The sequence below is a fragment of the Lithobates pipiens genome, unplaced genomic scaffold (assembly GCF_037356315.1).
Source record: "Lithobates pipiens isolate NorthernLeopardFrog02 unplaced genomic scaffold, aLitPip1_a1.2 Scaffold_10, whole genome shotgun sequence".
Lineage (NCBI taxonomy): Eukaryota > Metazoa > Chordata > Amphibia > Anura > Ranidae > Lithobates > Lithobates pipiens.
In genome coordinates, this window is record NW_027507686.1 from 184,851,280 (window position 1) to 184,873,807 (window position 22,528).

At 40.4% G+C, this 22,528-nt stretch overlaps 1 protein-coding gene across 4 annotated transcripts in view; it reads right to left on the reverse strand.

Annotated features, from left to right (window-relative positions):
* Window positions 1-22,528, reverse strand: part of ANO9 (anoctamin 9) — a 111,451-nt gene that overhangs the window by 22,843 nt on the left and 66,080 nt on the right. For all 4 annotated transcript variants that reach the window (XM_077460672.1, XM_077460665.1, XM_077460657.1 and 1 more), the window contains 10 exons: window positions 18,168-18,250; window positions 17,753-17,857; window positions 17,486-17,650; window positions 16,308-16,344; window positions 12,283-12,394; window positions 8,059-8,116; window positions 7,878-7,975; window positions 2,482-2,636; window positions 2,236-2,388; window positions 466-610 (listed from right to left, as the gene is read on the reverse strand). In XM_077460672.1, coding sequence (XP_077316798.1) covers window positions 466-610; window positions 2,236-2,388; window positions 2,482-2,636; window positions 7,878-7,975; window positions 8,059-8,116; window positions 12,283-12,394; window positions 16,308-16,344; window positions 17,486-17,650; window positions 17,753-17,857; window positions 18,168-18,250 — 1,111 coding nt within the window. The remainder of the gene's footprint in view (window positions 1-465; window positions 611-2,235; window positions 2,389-2,481; window positions 2,637-7,877; window positions 7,976-8,058; window positions 8,117-12,282; window positions 12,395-16,307; window positions 16,345-17,485; window positions 17,651-17,752; window positions 17,858-18,167; window positions 18,251-22,528) is intronic.

The window sequence follows — 22,528 nt, forward strand, 5'->3', positions numbered from 1 at the left end:
ATGATGAAAACCAGTGGGGCAGTATTGCATGTTACTAATACCCTCACTAATATTTTAGGTATGGGATGCATTTTAAAGAGATGGATTCACTGAGTTTCCAAAAAGCTTTATGACAGCTAAGTGGTTGGATTTTTGATTCTTGACCTGTAGATGTGGTGTCCTGGGTGGAATTCCCACCAGGGATGCCATCTATGCAGACTTGGCATGCTTGCCCCATAGTTGTGAGGTGTTCTAGTTTATTGCCACAATCCAAATCTATAAAGCTTTTGGCTTTTGATCGAATCAGCCAGGTTAGAGTGTGCTATAAGTAAGGAAATATTTTAAGCTTCTCTAAAACACGAACCGCTGTGAGATCAATGTTCTTTGAAGAGCACAATTGTACTGTATTACAAATAGAACAAAAGATAACCTTATATTCAACCCCTTTTATCTATATCCATTATTTTTTCAAATTGTACATCTTACTCAATTTCTGTGTCGTTGTTTGCGCAGGGTCCATATTTGTATTTATATACAAGCCGAGGAATGAAGTCAGATGTGATGGCAATAATTAGACCATTAGTAATTACAGCTAGAACTCCAATTCCTTCAAGGACCTGCAGCCAGATACCTAAGAAAAAAAAAAAATGTACCAGACAATTTACCAGAAATATTTTACAGTATACAGGATTAAAGAGCAAAGTACCACACATATGGTGCTTTCACAATTTAAGAAACCTGTTCTAGAGGTTAGATATTTGCTGAAGGACAGACATAATTGCTCATTGTTCTTGGTGAGATGTTTATTAGCCTATGTCCACTTCAATGGCTACCAGTTTTCTAGATTCATCAGTCCACAAATGCTTTACTGGCCATTCAATCAAAGATATAGGCTGTTGTGACAGACCCAACCAGGACAGGGGCTTTTGGAGGGGACTGCAGGCACTGCAGAGCAGGGAGATGCCAATCTTCAGACCCATACATATTTATATGGGATACATATGCCCAAAGGTTTAAGGATGTTTTGGGGTCACTGATTGATTAGGAGCCTTATTTAAAGCTCTGACCAGCTACCTATCCTTTGACAACGGACATTGGCAAATACCAAATTAGGAACCCTTAGTGTTCCATGACCTTATCGCTTTTTGGTTGGTGCCCATCTACGCTCCCTCTGGCACAGTTACTTCACCCATGTTTCCTTTATGGAATCATTTTGCATGTGAAAACAAATTGTGAGTAGGCTCACTCCTATCCTATACCCCTGACGAAGGTGTTTAACCAGAAACGCGTCGGGTACCGGGGATTACTATATACTGGAGAGTATTATTATTTTGTTGTCATACTTTTCATGTTTATTGTTGTTGTGTTTTGTTTTTGTGGTTTTTCATATGTGTATATTTTTTATACAAACTCTGATGTTTAGCCATCGATCATTTTTATGATCGAATATTTTTATGTACATCTAATAAAATTGATTTTCTGCATTACTCAAGTGTACATTGCCTTAAAAAGTCCCAATGAAGGGGGACCTCTTTTTCTGAATCACATATCAGGGATGTGGCAACTACACTTTCTTGACCTGACATGGTGAAATCCTTTCTTTTGCTTTAATGAGATTTGGAAAGCCCTGGGTCTTCTTGAATACTGGTGCCTAACTGTCTGAGGGGTGGACTCTGACTCCTCAAGGCTTGTTCAGGTGCCTAGCTGTTGATTAGATTACTGTTAATCAGATCACTGTTAGCTGTTAGTTGCTAGCTCTTGATTATCTTATCGTTTATTAGATGTACTGTAAGGCCGGTCCTACATGGAGCAAATTTCTTTCCTGCAACCACGGGTTGCAGGAAAGAAATTTGCTCGATTCCCCCCCATCAACACAGACAAAACTGACAGTGTTGATGCCGTAATCCCTCCTACTGAACTATTGTCTTCTCCTGATGGGGGGCAGGAGCAAGAGGGGGAAGACAGTGATGATCGCAAGAGCAGCCGGCAAGCTGGGAGTACCCAAGTTGTACATATACTGTATATAGCAGGTGAAGGTGTTAGAGCACACCACAATGCACACTTGCATTGGTAAAAATAGTACAGGTCAGTTTATCTGTTAAAGTGCATTAACAGCCCATTCAAAATGATTGTGCTGCCTTAGTGCAACACGCCATGATGCACATAAAGATTTGCATCAATACACACAGAAGTATGAATGGATCATAGCGTTAAATCATGAACAACAGTGAACAATTAATACAAAAAAATTCTTACCAATATCATTTGCTTTCCTAGGTACCAGTCTACGCTGTAAACGGGTCATTTTGATGGCGTCTAAGCGGATCTCCAACATATTGTTGATGAAGGCAAGGAGGGGTGCAAGAGGGAATGCAGCCACAAAGATTGTTGTGAAACTATACTGAATCACTAGAAAAAGAAAATGAAAAAAAAAAAAAAGTGAAAGAATGAAGGCAGAGCTGCAACACAAGAAATCTATTACATGCCATGGCTGAGACCTACCCATTTCTAGAAATTCGTCAAAGAGACTGAAGATGTGAACTTCACCCAATCGGTAATTGTCTTTCCAGGATTCCATTGTACGGTCCTCTGCACCCTGTTCACTATGCACCCTGCTTCTTCGATCCTTTATCTTACGCAGCTTGTAACAAATGAATCTGTATTAAAAAAAAATATATTAAAGATATTTTTTTTAACATGGATCAAGGTTGTGTATAAACCCATCTCAACTAATTACACATTTGCTTTCAGCAGATAATTGTAATTAGGTAATTGGGTAGTTTAATAGAAAATCTAAAAGAACTCTTTAGAGTTTCTTTGTGCTCTTCAAGTGCTTACAGAGTTTCTAATGGAACTGTAGGGTGCATCCAGAGGTTGCTAGGGGTTCCTCGGGCAATAAGCAAATTCTGCCAGACAGTGGGCGGCTGGTGTTTTTTTTTTGGGGTGGGGGGGGCGCGGGGGTCAGCATACAACCACTCGCTCCTCTGTCAGTTGGTCATCCAGCCCGCATTTACCCCATCTAGGTTGCAGGCGGGCAGCGCTCCTATGAGCAATGACTTCTATTGAGTCTCCTCCTCACCATGCCAGCATCCTCCCTGTGTCACCTCCCACCTCCTCCTAGGTATCCAATAGGATCGCCTATCCTTTCAGCCAGTCGGGTGACAGGTCTCAGGACCCTCTTCTCGATTGGCCGGGAGGAGGATCAGTGTGACAATAGCGAATATTCATTCGCTATTGTCACACAACTGGGTGGGCTTGGAGCGCAGTGCTCTGCACCTCGAGCCCACCCTTTTTTGAAGCCTATTAGAGCCACTGGCTCTAATCACACATACTTCAAAAAAACAACAACCCCCCATTGGAATCCATGTGTCTGGCGCCCTGCATGTAGATTAGGGAGCCAGACACATGGATAGGGGGGAGCGGCGCCCCTGCGCCCCTAATGGAAGGGCTGCCACTGCAATCAAATGAGTAACAACTGACAGCATTGATCTTTTTAGGCATCTGAAAAGGAGGAATTCTTCCCAATGACCACAAATGTAAGGAGCATTTTTCACACTGACTATCACACTAATGTATTGTGTGCTATAAATATAATTATTAGCAGTGGTTCCCTGAAGCCAAAAGGTTATTTCAAGGGTCCCTCCATGTTAAAAAGGTTGAGAAAGTCTGGATTACATATTGTCACTAAATAGGTTTCACTGTCATTTACACTTCTGTTCTTAGAAGGTTTTACAAGATAATGATAAGAGCCATTAACCTTAATGCTGAAGCTAGAGACACATTGCTCATAGACTCTACTAAATTTCTGTGATCACAGATCCAAGTAGATCAGTTAAAGTGGTTGTAAGCCCGATCCGATCCAGCGATGTGCATGAGGCCAGCGGCTGCAGCCGCTGTCTCTCTCCTCATTGGAAAGATTGATAGCAGCAGGAGCCATTGGCTCTCACAGCTGTCAATCAAATCCTGTGACACAGCAGCAGGACCTGGGAGCGAGCCTGCACAAGTGCCCCCATGGAAAGTGGGGACACTCAAAGGGGAGGAGCCAAAAGCACAGGTGGGGCACCCCAGAAGAGGAGGATCAGGCCTGCTCTGTGCAAAACCTTTTCACAGAGCAGGCAAGTATAACAGGTTTGTTGTTTTTATTTATAAAAAAAAAAAAAAAAAAAAAAAAACCTTTACAAACACTTTAAGCTTTGTAAGCTGTTATTGAATCTCTAGGCAAATCTTGATTACTGAGCTTACTAGTCACCACTGTTTTCTTTGTGCTATACACATTTTTTTACAGGTGTTTATATAGCACTAAAAATTTATGCAGCATAATAAACAACATCCGTCCCTGCCCTCAAGGAATTTACAATCTATTGTACAGATCTAACATGCATACTAGGGCCAGTTAACCTACCAGCATTTCTCTGGAGTGTGGGAGGAAACTGTGGTACCCAAGGGAAACCCAAGTAAGCACAGGGAGCACATGCAAACTGCTTGCAGCGTTTTGCACGTTTTGTTCTTTTATTATGGTCAGAATTTAAAGTGATTACAAAAAGGAAAAAATAAAAATATCATCATCACCACTATACTTGCCTGCTCTGTGCAATGGAAATGCACAGAGCCGGCACAAACCCCCGGAACCTCCTCTTCTCGAGTTCCCTGCCGACACTTCTGACCCCTCCTTTCTGTTCAGTGCCCTGGCACTTAAGCGTGCTTGCTCTCGAGCCCTGCTGCTGTGTCCATTCACACAGACAACAGGACTCTGCCCACACCCACTCCCTCATCTGGCTTTGATTGCCAGCACTCAGAGCCAATGGCTCCCGTTGCCCCAGCAAAGCCAGTGAGACACGGAAGGGAGGGGAGAGAAAAGCTGCAGCATTTCAAGGGACCTTCCTCAGCTCACTCTAGGTTGATATTGCCATTCATTGGCCATTGACACCGGGAACAATGAAGCCGTGGCATTACACATGCTTACTGGGCTGTCTGAGCCATTTCCCCATTAACTACCAGTGGCACAGAGATCCGAACTTTGTGCCTGTAGCAGCTCATCATCCATCCATCCAGCTGCACCCTTTTAGGACTGTGCTTTCACCACAGGCTTACACTCTTCTGTAGACTTCTATCGATATCTATCTATCTATCTATCTATATCTATGTGGTTTTATACTTTTGTGAGTATCCATTTTTAACTTTTCTTAGTAATTAAACCTTCTTGAAACTTACTACACCAGAGTGATCATGCTCCCTCCCTCCCTTCCCCTCTCTTATAATTGTGCACGCTTGTGAAAAGGCATCAGACTTCGGTACCTGAAATTTTTCATAGACCATGCTTTAAAAGCCCCTGAAGGTCATAGAATTAAAGTAGAACTAGAGGCAAAACTTCTTTTGGCATTTTGGATAGAGCAATGGAGGGTTATAAATCTGTCAGATTTTTATTCCGCACTCTGTGCCCCATTGGGGAGATTTCCCTTCACTTCCTGTCCCATAGCCAAACAGGAAGTGAGAGGAAATCCCTGCACGTTAAGGGACTCCTTTGGGGACCCCCCAGGTCACTAAAACTACTGTCCCCATTGGAAGATTTCCCCTCTATTACTTTTTTGGGGTGAACCCAAAATGTGCGATTTTCTTTTACTTTCACTTTTGATGTTGGCTTTGTGGGTCAAGCACAATGTGTGTCAATCAAGTTAATTAGGCTGAAATTTGGTGTTAGAATTTTTGCTCAACATAAAGATGGCCTAGGCTATAAGATCTGATGAGACCAAGATAAACTTATTTGGTTCAGGTGGTGTCAAGCATGACGGCAACCAGGTGAGGAGTACAAAGACAAGTGTGTCTTGCCTACAGTCAAGCATGGTGGTGGGAGTGTCATGGTCTGGGGTTGCATGAGTTCTGCTGGCACTGTGGAGCTACAGTTCATTGAGGGAACCATGAATGCCAACATGTACTGTGACATACTGAAGCAGAGCTTGATCCCCTCCCTTCGGAGACTGGGCTGCAGGCAGTATTCCAACATGATAATGACCCCAAACACTTCCAAGATGACCACTACTTTGCTAAAGAAGCTGAGGGTAAAAGTGATGGACTGGCCAAGCATGTCTCCAGACCTAAACCTTATTGAGCATCTGTGGGGCCTCCTCAGAACACAAGGTGGAGAAGAGCAATGTCTCTAACATCCACCAGCTCTGTGATGTCACCATGGAGGAGTGGAAGAGGACTCCAGTGGCAACCTGTCAAGCTCTGGTGAACACCATGCCCAAGAGGGTTAAGGCAGTGCTGGAAAATAATGATGGGCACACAAAATATTGTTTTTAGTTACTTTGAGGGGACAGCAAATTTACACTGTAATACAAGCTGTACACTCACTACTTTACATTGTAGCAAAGTGTAATTTCTTCAGTGTTGTCACATGAAAAAATAATAAATAAAATATATACACAAAATGTGAGGGGTGTCCTCGCTTTTGTGAGATACTGTACATGTGTGTAATACCCCCACTTGCTGCTGACGTATGACATACATTGTGGTAGCAATTGTTGAAATTATTATTAACATTTAGCCTGTTAAAATACAAAATATTTTGCTGTAGGCTCCTTTAGATACACGTTTGAAATATCTCCTTTCCTTTCTGATTATAAAAAGTTTACAGAGGGCAGTAGCTCATACTGAAATTTCCACATAATGACTTATTCCTCCCTTCCTTCCAACACCTCCAATCAAGGTCTACTGCAGTGTCTGCTCTTTAACACATAGTGGTTTGGGAATCCTTTTCAACAGAGAAGTACCACCATTCCCTCTCATTTACACTGCTACAACACTGGTTTTATTTGTACTAACGCTCTTTCTTTTAGAAAATCACACTAATTTCTGCCTCCTTTTGGGTTACTGTGATGTGTCCCCTCCATTCCTTTCTGAGATTGCCAAACACTCTTTTTTTCTAGAAAGCCTTATGAATTGCTACAAAGATATAACATTGAAATCTTATAACTGGGGAAGAGGAGACTGAGGAAATGCTTCATTCTGCCTGTAGCAAACTAGTGACAGAGTTCAAGGATTGCTTTTCAAATCATGAAGCGTTTATTTATTTTTTTATTTATACTATTGCTGAGACATATCAGGAATTTATGCAGAATTTGAGGTCCACTTTATGTTACCTTTAGGGGAAAAGGGACCATCTTTGCACCATATCTGGAATTGTATAACTTGGACACAGATGAAAATTTTTGATTGACCAGACTTTACTGGTACAGAATGGGAATATGCTCATGTTAATAACTTGCTCTGCTGTTGTAAAGTATGCACTGCTGTTTTTTCTACATGATCCTCAAGCCTTTAGAGAAATGAGTTGACTTAAGGGGATCCACCATCACAAGGTCATATGCAAATTTCTCGCTATATTTGTTAAAAATTAGGCCTATGTTGTGTATGGTAACTGACACTTTGTTCTGTCAGTTATAGGCAGATGCTGCAGGGTAGCTTATATACCAATTTTAGGGTCATGTTGATTTATTATGGATTGTAAATGAGCTGGAATAAAAATATTATACATTTTAATATGAGCGTCTTCTCATTCTGTACCAGTAAAGTCTGAACAAAATTTTCCTTCTGTGTCCGGGTTATGTAGGTTACATTTAACACACCTTCCATTTTACGTAATTCCCCTAAAATGGTCACTTCCTAGCTTCTCCCCAATGGAACATGAACACTTCCCATCCGATGTCTATCATGCGCTAGTTGTTTGTAACTGATTTACTGTAAAAGGAAACCTAAATACAAGTAATGCAATGTATTTTGTATACAGTGTATGTCACCAATTATGATAATTAAGTAAATGTGTAAGCTTGTATGTAGGCATGGCAGCGTAAAGGATGCAGAACACACATTAAGAGCACCATACTGTCTACTGTACTTACGGGGACAGAAATTCCACGCAGTTACTAAGGGTCTGTTTCAGAACCATGATGATAGACATCTGTATGAACAAGTCAGTGATGCAGCCACTTGGGTGACACTGGAAAGAAATAAGAGAGTCAAGGAACATCCACATATCTCAACCTATATAACCTATAACCTATTATGAGCCAATTCACTTACTTCTTCCAGTCTCCAGTGTCCTGCAATACGCACATAGTTTCCTGGGTGGCCATTTATTCTGTTTTTCAGAAAGGAAACATGAAATTAGTTCTAATCTCTTCTGGGCCAAGAATAAAAGACAGCCCTGGATGCAGTCCTTTGTCATGCTCTGGATCATCTCCTGGGCTTGCAGTCGTTCTCTATAATAAGACTCTGTAGCACCTTGCAATCATAGTGCCAGATTTAAAACCCTGTGTCCTACTTGGTCCTAGCGCTTTTGCATTGTGGCTACAGAGGAAATACAGTGACATCATCACTGATGTTATCAAGATTTACTTTACGTTTTGACAACCATTTTTAAGCCAGGCAAAGCCGATACAGTTCAACCCTGTCACCCTCTCCAGCAACAGATCACTGCAATAGTTATCTATTGCTGCTGATATTATCAATGCAAGATAAAAAATAAAAAAATGAAGTTAAAAAACAAAACCCACTCCCAACTGACCAAATAATAAATTCAACATACACATTAGATAAAATTGGCAAATTGTGTAAAGGTTTGTCCAAACTTACACAGTGTTATTCAACAATCCTACCATTGGAAACGTGTGTAAATTGCACAATTGTATAGATTTCCACCTGAAAATGAATATCTAGAGCTGCTTTCATGCAACCTTCTTTACAGGTGTTTAAAGGAAAACTGTCAAACATGAACCCTAAACTAAACCCTAAGCCCCCGTAGACACGGTTAGACATTCTGATGTAAAACATCCGATCGGACCATGTTGTCGGATAATCCGACCACGTGTGGGCTACATCGGACTTTTTCTGTTGGAATGTCCAACCAACAAAGTTTGAGAGCTGGATATAAAAATTTTCAACATGATACGATCGGACTTTGTCTGATCGGACTGCTTTACAAACGATTGGACAAAGTGCCACGCATGCTCAGATCAAATTACGAGACCAAAGCTATTGGCTACTAGCCTGAACGTAGTCCCGTCGTAACAAATGAACGTCATCATGTTACGAACAATCAGATTTTCCGACAACTTTGTCCGACCGTGTGTATGTAACACCAGTTTCGGTTAAAATCCGTCAGGAAAAATCCAACAGATTTTGTGGTCGGACTGTCCGACCGTGTGTACGGGGGCCAAGGCTTAAAAGGTGTAAAATACAATTCTTCTGTAGTCTGTCCCCAGAGACCCTATTAGTCCCAAGCACTTCCACCTCGCTTCTCGTATAGCATAAGATGGCAATCACATGCCATAGACACCTCTGGCACTAACAGGCAGACCTCTGGCAGGCACTAACTACTGCTTTACGAGGGGCAGTAGACAGTAGTCACCATCCAGAGTAGGTTATTAAAGGTGTAGATGAGCTGTTAACTTTGACATACAGTAATAATGTGCATATCAATGACAGTGCTGTGTAACTTGCTTAACCACTTGCTTACTGGGCACTTAAACCCCCTTCCTGCCCAGACCAATTTTCAGCTTTCAGCACTGATGCACTTTGAATGACAATTGTGTGGTCATACAACACTGTACCCAAATGAATTTTTTATCATTTTTTTCCCCACAAAAATAGTTAAAAAAAAATTTGAAAAAGACTTTGCCATAAAATTTTGCAAACAGGTAATTTTTTTCCTTCATTGATGTATGCAGAGGCAGCAGTGATGGGCACCGATAGGTGGCAGTGATGGGCACTGATTGCATACACTGATAGGGGCCACTGATTGGCACCACTAGTGAGCATTGATAGGTGGCACTTGTGGGCATTGATAGGTGATACTGTGGGCACTGGCAGGTAGCAATAACAGGTGGCACTGGCAGGGGGTACTGATTGGCACAGATGAGGTGCCTGTGATGCTTCCTCTTCGGGGCCGATGTCCCTTTAACATAAGCCGGCGATCAGCTTTTTTTTCTCCTCACGCTGTTAGCAGGTAGTTGTGTTTATGTCTTCTGATTTGTCACTCTGTCTTCCGCATGGGAAATGTGAAAAATATTTTGTATGTAGAAACCATTTTGTAATAGAACTGGTCTTTGCATGAGAAACCCCACCTGCCTTGATAAAAGAACTTCATACCCAAGGATGAACTGGCATAACAAGCAGAACAGGACAACTCACTGGAGATGACCAGAAGACTAATAGCAGATGCCAGTCATTCTGGTCAGACCAGTTAAGGGTTCCCATCCCCATTTAGGCTATAAAAAAACTGCATTAGTGACCAGAGCAAACCTATAGTCTCTACATTCTACTGTATTGTATTTGCTGTCTGAGGAATTGCATGACAAAAAAAAACGACCTATTCTTTTGTTAATTTGGTTTCACTGATGAATGTTACTGAAACCCAAGGTTTTCCCATCACTTCACATTTAAAATCTACAAAATGTAAAAAAAAAAAAAAAAAAAAAAAAAAAAAGTGTTCAAATCATCTACAAGATCAGCTTGTGAAATAAATTCCGATCTGCTCATAAATTTTTTTTTTAAATTATATATATATATATATATATATATATATATATATATATATATATATATATATATATATATATATATATATATATATATATATATATATATATATATATATATATATATATATATATATATATATATATATATATATAATTTGCACAGACTACAAAAAAAAAATCTGGTGAAAAAAGTACTAATCTCGACAATAACAAAGTATGCTCTGGAGTAACAAAGTGTGTCTAAACCCAAAAAACATGACTGTAGTATATTTCTTTAACCAGTTCTAGATGTGGGGTCTGCATTAATGTTTTTGAACTTTTTCTTCAGGCTTTTCTCTTTTATTTTCACCCGGTGATCCTGTAAATAACACACTTCTTGTCCCTGGGTGGCTACATTAATTTCTCTACTGTATCTAGGGATAGAGCCAAGATTGCCACAGGCCGAACCTGAAACATGTCAGTCTTTTTCCATCTTCATTACATGATGTATTTATGGGGACTAGTAGTTTAAACAAAGATAAGAAGATTCATTGTGCTCAATGTTTAGCTCACATGAAGCTATAAAGAGAATGCACTTCTGGCAAAATCATCAGGTATTTTCTGCACTTGCTGTCAATGTTCTTAGAATTAAGGCCGGGTTCACACTATAGCGATGCGGGAACGCCGCGAATCCGCGGCGTTTACCCGCATCGCACACCTCCCGCCGGCAGTTCACACTGCCCTATGCGGACGGCTGGGAGTGTCAATGTTATGTTAATGACACCCCCAGATCCGTCGGCATATCGCAGTGCGATCTGCCGACTCGCACAGGAATCGGATCGCATGGGTCCCGTGCGAGTTTGCTGCGGGAGCGCTGCGAATTCAGCCATACTATCTGTATGGCTGAACTCGCATCGCTACGGAGATCGGATGTGATTTGCTGTGCGAATCACATCCGGATCTCCCCCCGCAGCGGTGTGAACCCAGCCTTAAAAAAAAAAAAAAAGCGCAACTACCTTATCTAATGAATAATAAGCTGCAATATATTCTATTTTTATTTTTGGTTTAGATATGGCCTAACCACTTCACCTCTCACACCTGTTCACTCCCTGTGAACCACAGCATTTTTTTACATTTCTGCTATGGACTTGTCATTGCTTAAGATAACAAGGTAATACATATGTTTTTTATGCTGTTAGCATTAGTAAATATATAGGAAAGTATAGAATATTTACTTGTTTTAACCTTTGTTTTTTTTTTACTATTTCTTCAGTTACTTCCTGGTTTCCAGGCCTAGGTAAATTATGTCGTACCTCTCAGGAGTCTTCAGGAGGGGAGGAAGGGTTTTCTCAGCTAAGCACACCCTCCTGCCTGCCTGAGCTAAGGGCACCTGGATTCCAGAAGAAAATGCTACATGAATCATTTGCCCTTATGCAAGATGGCCATGGCTAGAAATGCAAATGGGTGTTTTTCAGAGTGATTTCTTAGTAAAATAAAGCATGGATAAATGGATGGATGAGGGAGTTTTCTTTGAATATTAATGAGGAAATTGCATTTTTTTATTTTGTGGTGCTCAGATGCAGTGTAGTTTCACTTTAAGTTGTTAAAAAGTCAGCCTGCAATAGGACCATTGAACCAATAGAAATGTTGAGGAGCCACAATGACAATGCTAAAGCTCATACAATTTACGCTTTACCTGGAGTTTACTGTATATTAAAAAAAAAAACACAAAAAAAACCCCTCCTTGAATGATTTCTTATTGAACCGAAAATAACAATTTTGTTACCTTCCCAAGAAGAACGCCACATAGAAGAGAGATGAAAAGTGAGTGACAAACTGAAATGTGAACACTTTGGAGGTGAAGCTGTTTTCTCTCTCTGTAAATGTCCGGGGTTTCTCTAAGAAAGAGGAATATTAGATCAGATGTGTTATTCCTCCAATAATGCCCTTTGTTTTATCCCCTTTACAGTATATCAATCTTTATCTGCTTAGTGGTTTCAGTGTACAATAGGGTTTGCTCTTTATTTTTGCTTTTTTTTTTATGTCATTCTCTGAACATTTGTAAAATAAAAAGACCTGCCCTGCCAAACTCCTTCTGAAAATGCTAGTATGCCTCCAATTTGACTTCCAGCTCTGCACAGCCATATGTAAACAGTATAGGGCAAGGTATACTTTGCTTATGTACATAGCCGTTACAAGAGTGCCTCACAAAAGCAGAACATTTGATTTTTTTTTTTCGGGGGACACTATACATAAGCAATATATAACAACATTTTTCCATATTGCAACTTGGGTAGGAAGGAATATATATAAAAAAAAAAAAAAAAAAGAGAGAGAAAGTGACCCATAGCTATGCGTATTTACCTAGCAACACCACTTACGTGTGAAGTCAGGGCCGTCTTTAAGGCAGGGCAAAAGGGGCATCTGCCCTGGGCCCTGTCATTGTTGGGGGGCCCAAAACAGCTGCCTCATACTTGCCAACTATCCAGGTTTAAATTGCCTTGTCCCTTGAAGTTTTATTCCTGCGTTGTGTCCCAATATCTCAGTGTGAAGTGCTGGTACTAATGCTGCCCAGCTCTGCCTTATTGTTGTGTGCAGATGACTCACTTGCAGACCCTGTGTTTACATGTAAATAACTGGAATTCGTATGTAAATAGTGGTGACAATACTAAGTAAATAGCTGTGGCCAGTGTCATTGCTATGTAAATAAAGGCGGCATTCCTATATATATCATGCTCCCCTGCTGTGAGGAGGTGATGTGCTGTAACTTCTAGCAACTAATCAGTGAGCCGTATGTGTAGAAACAGAACGAAACTCTGGATAGCCGCACTCCGGATTGTGTAAAAATTAGATGCCTTTATTTCTTCAAAATGCAAGTGCAAAACTTCATTGAACAAAACGTCACAGCAAAAAGGGAACAAAAAAGGATTTTTGAATAAAATAGCTAACGCGTTTCACGCTACAAACAGCGCTTACTCATTACTAATCAGTGAGCCGTAATGTGTGCTGTAACCTCTAGCAACTAGTCAGTAAGCAGTAATGATATGCTGTAACTGCTTGCAACCAATCGCAATTTCTCCTGATCCGATATAGAAAACTAGCTGCTATTTATTGTATGTCTCAGAGTAGGTGGAGAGGGAAATTGCATGGGGGGGGGGGGCCCCCAAGAAAAATCTATGTTAAAGACGGCCCTGTGTGAAGTCATTTAGTGATTTAATGTCTGTAAGACCAGAAGATTGAAAGGTTTATGGGCACCTTCAGACCTCAGACCAGGGTTTTTCTAGAGCAGGGTTTCTCACCAGGGTTCTACGAGAGGTCTCCAAGGGTTCCACTACCCCCACCACAGTGGATACTTGTCTACCTAACAGTGGTTTCTGTAGCCACCATGTGAGCTACTGCTATGCTTTAAAGGCAGGACTTCTTTACTGGGGTTCTGCAACACTGTTCAAATAAATACATTTTCCACTGAGCACCAGAGGCAAATGTATCTGCTAAGCATCGACACTCTGTTAAAGTTTCTGTTGAGCACCAATGTGCGTTTAGCATTTCCACTGAGCACCAATGTGCTGTTAGGGTTAGGGAGAACTAATGCACTGTTCCAGTATAAACTAAACACTGATACACTGTTAGCTTTCCCACTGCACACCAATGCACTGTTATTAATGCAAGTTGTTTTCTACTTTTATGTATTACCATATCTACAACGGACTGATCACCTCAATGTTTCATGAGATGTATATCAGAATATTATTCTCTGAGACCGGAACATTATTTTAAGGGTTCCGTGAGTTTACCAAGGTTAAGAATTGCTGATCTAGATGTTGCTACGGGTTCCTTGAAATATGTGTATACCTGTGAAAACTGTATCAAGAAAACCAGTTCCAAAGAATGTGAAAAAAAGTCTGTGTAAATAGTAACTACTTCCATGTAGTTAAGTGATAAAACCTTAAGGTGCTTGAAAAGAGGGATTGCTGACAACACCACCACCCTTAGGAATGAGGCTTACCGGAACTCACAGACCTGAAAAGGCATATGCCTCTCAAGTCGTGATTAGTTTTATAGTAAATACGGCAGGTCCCTGCTTCAAAATGGTCACCAATGCTTCACACAGTATGACGTTTGCAAAGTCTGAGGGGATTAGCGGCAGATTAATAGGCGGAGGGAGGGTGGTCATCAAATCTCCACATACTCATGCACAGAAAATCATGACAGAAAAACTTGCATAGTGTAGTAGCGTTAAGAGATATTTTAATTGTACATAGTAAAGATTAGAAACACTCACATTTGTGAAGTAAAAAACAGGCTTGTTCAAATTTGTCACAAAGAATGGCGTGAAGCGGTTAGTAAGGACCTTACTAACCGCATCAATGGTAAGTTCCGGTAAGCCTCATTCCGAAGGGTGGTGGTGTTGTCAGCAATCCCTCTTTTCGAGCACCTTAAGGTTTTATCACTTAACTACAGTAGTTACTATTTACACTGATTTTTCACATTCTTTGGAACTGGTTTTGTAATGTTCACATCCTTTTGGGATTTATACTAGTACCACTTATCACTTATTTAATAATTAATCTTGTATTAATATAGGATTATTCACTTTGCACTTTATTGTGATTTCTTGATATAGTTTTCACAGGTATACACATATAATTTCAGCGCAACATTTTTTTCTTTTCCATTTTTATATTTAACCATCAGTCTTTCGTGATGTTTGCAGCTTTTTTATATGAAGTTTTTAGTCACAGCGCAGTATTCACTTAGATTTTTCGCTAGGGGTTCCTTGAGCATTAGCAAATAGATTGCCAAGTTACACCCACCACCAAAATTAGGGCCAGAATTTTCCACTGAGATCAAATGGTGGATGTCAGTAATCACCAATGGAAGGGGCACTATAAAAGCATTCTTCTACTGACTACCAGTGTTAGAGAGCATTTTTACACTGATCATTGCTAAGGGTTGTTGGGTTAGGGTATCAGTACTGTGCATGAATAAAAAAATCTTGGAAACTCTAGCCGGTTGGAAAACCAATATCACTTTATTAGTGTATGACATAAAACAGTCTTGATTTATATCATATACTAATAAAGTGATCATCGTCCTCCAAATAGGTGGAGTTTTCAACACTTTTTATTTATGCACGGTGTTCCTCACCCTTCTCAACAACCTTTTACACACATGAAGTGACTCACGCTGAGTGCCCTCCACGGGTTGAGATGCAACAGACCTACTCAACAATACCAAAGTAGAGCGCTATCTCACATGTACACTATACTAACCACTTTAAGGGGGCATCTCTCTACTGACCTTCAGCACAAGGGTGCGTTTCTCTACTGACCACCAGCATAAGGAGCATTTCTCTACTGATCAAAAGTGTAGCTGACCAACTTTCATTGTCTATGTGGCTTTTGTTATTTTTTCACTTCATAATTATTAGTTAAAATATGTTTTGGGGGTATAGAGCATGGTGTTGATATATATATTCTAAGTGGGAATCCAAAACTTTGCCTATGACATATTTTTGTTATCCTTAAACTTTCTTTAACTTACTTCTGACACTAATGTACCTAGACCTGTGGATATAATCAATTTTAGCAGGGGTTCTCCAAGTCCCAAAACATTATTTCAAGAAGGTTGCAAAAGGTGGTCTAATGACAGAAGTGAGCTTTTTCACTCAGTATCCTTTTGTACTTCCAGTATGACGCTGACATTGAGGTATCTTACACCCACATCCACACTTCTGCAGGGAGATTATACACAGCCATGCACAGACATGTCTCCTTCACCCATCACTTATAATATAAAAGAGTGACTCACCCAGATTACACAAGTAAGTAGATACAACACGATTCACCTGCACAGAGAAATGAATACGCCTGATAAATAATATGTGATGGTAACAACTTTAACAAACGCTGACTTCATATAATGTGTTCTCTAGTTCAGTTTTGTAAAGAGTAACTCCAGGAACAAGTTAAATCAATCACTAGAGTTAATGCATTCTAGCAATTAATAACCACTTTGCTGAAGTCAAAGCCTTCTAAATGTATCATTATTATGATTTTATATAATCCAATGATTCAGCAAAAATCACTGGCAACTGTAATGATTAAAAATATATGTTACAGTGTATATAATTATTTAAGTGTTGGGCTTGCTGAGAACTATCCAAGTAGCAGTGTCAAACACTTTTTTTTGCCATGTTTTCTAGTGACCATGTGAATGTGCTAGCTCGGTTCACATCCAGTGCCGCAGTGGCTAAGGGAATGTACACTAGGAAGCAGCACCGGATTAAGATCATGGGCCTGTTGCCGAGAATTTTGGGCCTTTTATGGAAAGAAATAAAATGAAAATGTAAACAAAATAAATTAAATTAGAGAATAGGGAATACAAAACATACAGAGACACTAAAGCACTTAGCTTGGTTCAAACAAACGAAAGTGACATGAAAACGGACATCAACTTTAAGACTGGTGGGGTCACCAGGTTGACAAAAGTGGAAATCATAATGAATACCATAAAAAAAAATGTATTTGCTTCAAACTGTGGCAGATAAGGCATTATTTTGTAAAATTTCATTGTATGGTTTACATATACTTCAAGCAAGCAAATATAACATTAGGATTATATATGCTCATAAGCACACATGTTCTATAGGAGTGATTCTCCACCCAAATATTTAATGTAAAGAAGCACAAAGGAGCATATATTTATTTTGTCATCAACCCATTACATTTCCATTCAGCACTTCTGGACCGACTTGCTTTTCCAACAAGAGAACTTTTGGTAGAAGCGATCATGCTGGGCTTAGAATAGCCCATCACTAGTCAAGGGGCATGAAGCTAAATTAGATATCAAGCAGTTAAGAGGCAATGGACTAGTTAGTATGCATTATAATATGTTATTAAACTGTACCTGGAGCAGCAGTCAACACACTTCCATACAATAATATATTGCGACAGTGTCCTGTATCATTTAAACACGAGGAGACTCACCTTGGTCATGATGACAATGGTAAGGTAATGAAGTACAGCACCAGACATAACTGCAGCTGTGGTAGCATGTTCCTTGAGTAAGTCCCAAGAAGATCGCATAAAGGCCACAGTCACCACCACACGGTATACAACCAGGGCCTGTGCTATACCAATTAATATGGCAATCTACCAGATAAATATGTTAAAGAGAGGGTGATGGTTAGATAAGCAATAATAAAAAAGATTAAAAATATTAACATACAGAACAATTTGATTGAAATTCCGTACCATGACAGCCACTCCCAGTAGAACCAAAGTGGAGCGCAGGTAAGAATGTTGGTGTTTTTGGATCTGACATTCTGGATTATTAATCAGCTCCAGAGCCAGCTCCTCCTGCAAAGAATACATAATGATCACTGTACATATACTAGACCCTATGGAAAGGCACACATAGTGAACACACAGTTAAAGTTTTCTATACATGAAGTACAACAAGGCTTCAGTTAAGTTAATTTTGAAAATGCACTACAGTTTATGATAATCCTTAATGGAACACAAACCATTTTTTTCTTCCATATTCTATTGATAGCTCTATTTTCTTGCAAGTACTGCACAACGCAGATACCAGAAGTATAACACCTTAGTATCTATAGCAAACAGAAAAGTGTATTGTCTTTCCATGCAGTACTCAGAAAAGGTATACCTCATCCTCATCCCAGCTGTACAGGTTCCACCAAAAGACATCTCTTGCCCTCTGTCTCTTCCACAGTTCTAAGAACACAGTAGCTGAAAAAGACATTAGAAGGTTGCAAGTATTTTTTTCAGATACATGCATTTATTGAAGTACTTTATTTGAGCAATAAATGTAGTACATAAATATACAACCTACTTAAGATTTAGCAAATCCAAACAGGAATCAAGGCAATAGTAAAGAAATATCTACAGTACCGTGAAAAAAATATTCACGCCCCTTGAAATTTTCCACATTTTCTTATGTTACAACCAAAAACAAATCGATTTGATTGGGATTTTATGTGATAGACGTGGCAAATAATCGTGAAGTGGAAGTAAAATGATAAAATGGAAATCTCTATAGGCAACACTTTTTTTTTTTTTACAGGCTACAGATTTAGAGTTACAGAGGAGATTTTAGGCCATTATATTATTGCTCTCGCTCTAACGTTCACGTTGATGCCTCACATGTGTGGTTTGAACGTTGTTTACATATGCGTGTGCGATCTACGTATGCGTTTGCTTCTGCATGAGAGCTCAAGAGATTGTCAATTTTCTCTTCATTTTTTTTTTTTACACTTTACTTTAAAAAAAAATTTGATCACTTTTATTCCTATTCCAAGGAATGTAAACATCCCTTGCAATAGGAATAGTGTGGGACAGGTCCTCTTTATGGAGAGATATGGAGTATATAAGACCCCACATCTCTCCTCCAGGCTGGAAAGATTATAATAAAAAAAAAAAATGAAGAAGGATCTCTTTTGTAGCCGAGTCCCCGGCATTGTTTACTTCCGCCGGACGTGACGTCATAACGTCGCGCCTGGGCTCCAGAGTCTCACAACTATTCGAATTGGATGTGGCTTACATCACATCCAATTTGCATGACATTTTAAAATACGTTCATTTGAATGAGGCTGGTTCACATATGTGCGTTGCATTTGCACTCATCATTGCCAAAAAAATGTGTGCGTTTTCTGGGCATTGTGGTCCGAATTGCAAGCACATTATCTTCTATGGGAACACATCTAAATCGCAGATGCATTCCGTTGTGAACAGGCATTCTCTCCCCCTTCCTCACTACACCTCCCCCTCTCCCTGCTCAGCTGATCCGCAGATACAAAAAACGGAGAGGAACCACTGAACAGCTGTTTTTTCTCTTCACAGAGAAAACAGAGCTGGAATTCGCACCGCACTTGTGTGACTCCAGCCATAGAGATTGCCAGGGACCATCTTGGTTTTCTCTATGGCTTCCTTCCAGTGCCGGCAGATTCCTTCTCTAGGTTGCCCATGGCCCAGGCGAGCCTGGAGATGCACCAGAGGGCTGCAGGAGGGGACACCCCCTCCTGCCACCAGTAAGAGCAATAAAGCAGCTGAACAGCCATTATGATTGTTCTCAAGGTGTAGGAAATCGCTGGCTGAAAAAAATTATATCTGGATGATGCCGGCAGCTGCAGGCATCATTCAGATATCACCACTGAAAGCCAAGGACATCATATGACGGCCTGCCTTATGGAAGTGGTTAAAGCAAGGTTAGGTTATAACTATCCCAAGCTTTGAACATCTCACGATGCACTTTTCAATCCATCGACCGAAAATGGAAAGAGTATGGCACAACTGCAAACCTACCAAGACATGGCCGTCCACCAAAACTGACAGGCCGGGCAAAGAGCATTAATCAGAGATGCAGCCAAGAGGCCCATGGTAACGCTGGAGTAGCTGCAGCAATTCACAGCTCAGGTGGGAGAATCTGTCCACAGGAATGCTATTAGTCGTGCAATCCAAAAATCTGGCCTTGATAAAAGAGTGGCAAGAAGAAAGCCACTGTTGAAAGAAAGCCATAAGAAGTCTCTTTGCAGTTTGCCAGAAGCCTTGGGAGACACAGAAAACATCTAGAAGAAGGTGCTCTGGTCAGATGAGGCCAAAATGTAACTCCCCTACATGTGGAGAGTTGATGGAAGTATGGATAGAGCCAAACACCGGGCAATCTTAGAAGAAAACCCATTAGAGAATGCAAAAGACTTGAGACTGGGGCAGAGGTTCACCTTGCAGCAAAAGGTGGTTCTACAAAGTATTGACTCAGGGGGGCTGAATACAAATGCACGCCACACTTTTCACATATTTGTAAATAATGTTCAAAACCATTTATTATTTCCCTTCCACTTCACAATTATGTGCCACTTTGTGTTGGTCTATCACATAAAATCCCAATAAAAAAACATTTTTTTTTAAATTTCTTTATATTAGTTATACAGAAAAATAAACAATTTCATTAATCCATCAATCATATGAGTTCCAACTAATCCATTCAAAATCCAATTAACAGCATTACTCCTATCTTGAATACATCCACAGAAAAAATAACAACTAGTTATTTGAGATAGTCCCCATTCTATCTTCTGTTAGAGCTGCTTCTCTTGTATGCCCTGTCAACATACTTTACTAAGAAGAAAAACCTCTACATATCTGAAGAGGCGAAAGGAGAAAGTAAGAAGCCCCATGAGGAGAAGAATTCCTAAGAGAAAAAAAAGATAGAAAGAGAGAAGAAGAAAAAAAAAAAAAAAAAACACTAATGGGGAGGGGGAGGGGGAGTTGGAGGGGAAATTTACCAAGGAAAAGGCGAGTTTACCATACCATCATCCAAGGAAGTGAGGGCACCTCCAAGGCTGCCCACTCCTCTTTTTTTCAAATACTCTAGGGAGCTTGCTCCGAAAATTTAAATGCATTACATTGGCCCCAAGTTTCTAAATAAGTCTCCTTTCGATTTTGAGCTGATAATAACAAATCCTCCATCCTATTAACCTCTTCAATTCGTGTGACCCATATAAGAATTTTGGGAGGGCTCGTATCTCTCCACTGCCGTACGATACATGATCTAGCTGCGTTAATAAGGTGGCGCAAAATTTATTTACTATATGTTTTCCCCGGTATGTTTGAGACATGTAACAAAAATAGGGCTGGACCTTCTGGGAGGTTATACTCAGAAAATTTCTGTGCTATCTGCCGTATCTCCCTCCAGAAGTACTCCAGTTTTGGGCAGGACCACTTCCTTATATCTGGAGGGACATAATCCTCTTGGGGGGCAACCAGTAGTGCATATATTTGCGAGATTAAGTGAGAGCAAGGCCCCGTCCCCTCACATAGTTGTTCTAAGGGTGTTCGTTGAAATCTGTCCGGAGGTGGGAGAGTGTTAAGGAAATGTCGCAACTGAGCTCCACTCCAGAAATCAAGACAGAAACGGTCGCTATTTGTATAAAATGTGAGGCCTGAAAACACTGAATCTGAAAGTCTCCTGAAGGGTCCCTCCTGTAGTCCCAGAGGGAAACATGGATTCCCTACAATAGGGGAGTTAACAGATAATAATAAAGTGGTGGAACATATGCAGGGTAGGGCCCAAGGTTGGGTGCTTTTTGATAATAAAAAACATTTAGGTTTTTGGTTGTAACATGACAAAAATTTGGAAAATGTCAAGTGGTATAAATACTTTTTCAAGGCGCTGTAGATGTATATCCAGCTGGGCAAGGGTTCAATTGGAAAAAAAAAAAAAAAAAAAAAAAAACAACGCTTGATAGCTTCTTCTGCAATGTGTAGCTTAGACAGCAATGTATATGTAGAACCCTTCCAGTTAGTGTAGGTTGTTAGGTACATTTAGTTTAAGGCTGCAAGGCTGATAGTTACAAGCAGGACTCCCACAGGCAGAGGCATGATGGGACTTGTAGTTTCACAACAGCTGGAGGACCGTCAGTTTGAGACCCCTGTTTTAGGTTGTAGAATCACAGTGGGAAGAAGCATAAAAAGGTAGGCTGAGTATTTATGGAGACCTAGCCAATTTCTGGGAAGGTGTGTCCAGTAGGTGGCTTAAGTCTGGAGCAAAGTGTGTGGATCCTGTCCTGTCAGAGGAGCCCCCTGTCTAAAGGGCGCTGCCCCTCGGAGCAGTCTGCTGGAGATACTGCTGGAAGGTCATCGAAGTCCCAGCTGTAGTCTTTTTTTCCCCAAAGTCTGGGATTTTTCTTAAGGTTTGGAGAAGCTCACTGGAGGAAGACAATGGAGGTTGGAGAAAGTGTCCAGCTGTCCTGGGCCAAAGCTCTGAAAAGAGCTTGTTGAATAATAGGAGGCGGCAACTGATGATCCTGTGGCATTGTAACTAATGACCTATTTGTTGAGCCCTAGTGAGTGTTTGCAGTTCTCAGTTCTTTAAAAGCACACCCTAGACCAGTCATGGCCAACCTTGGCACCCCAGAAGTTTTGGAACTTCATTTCCCATGATGTTCAACTGCACTGCATAATGGGGGAATGGGACCATCAAAGCCAGTAGCTCCTCCGAGAGCATGATAC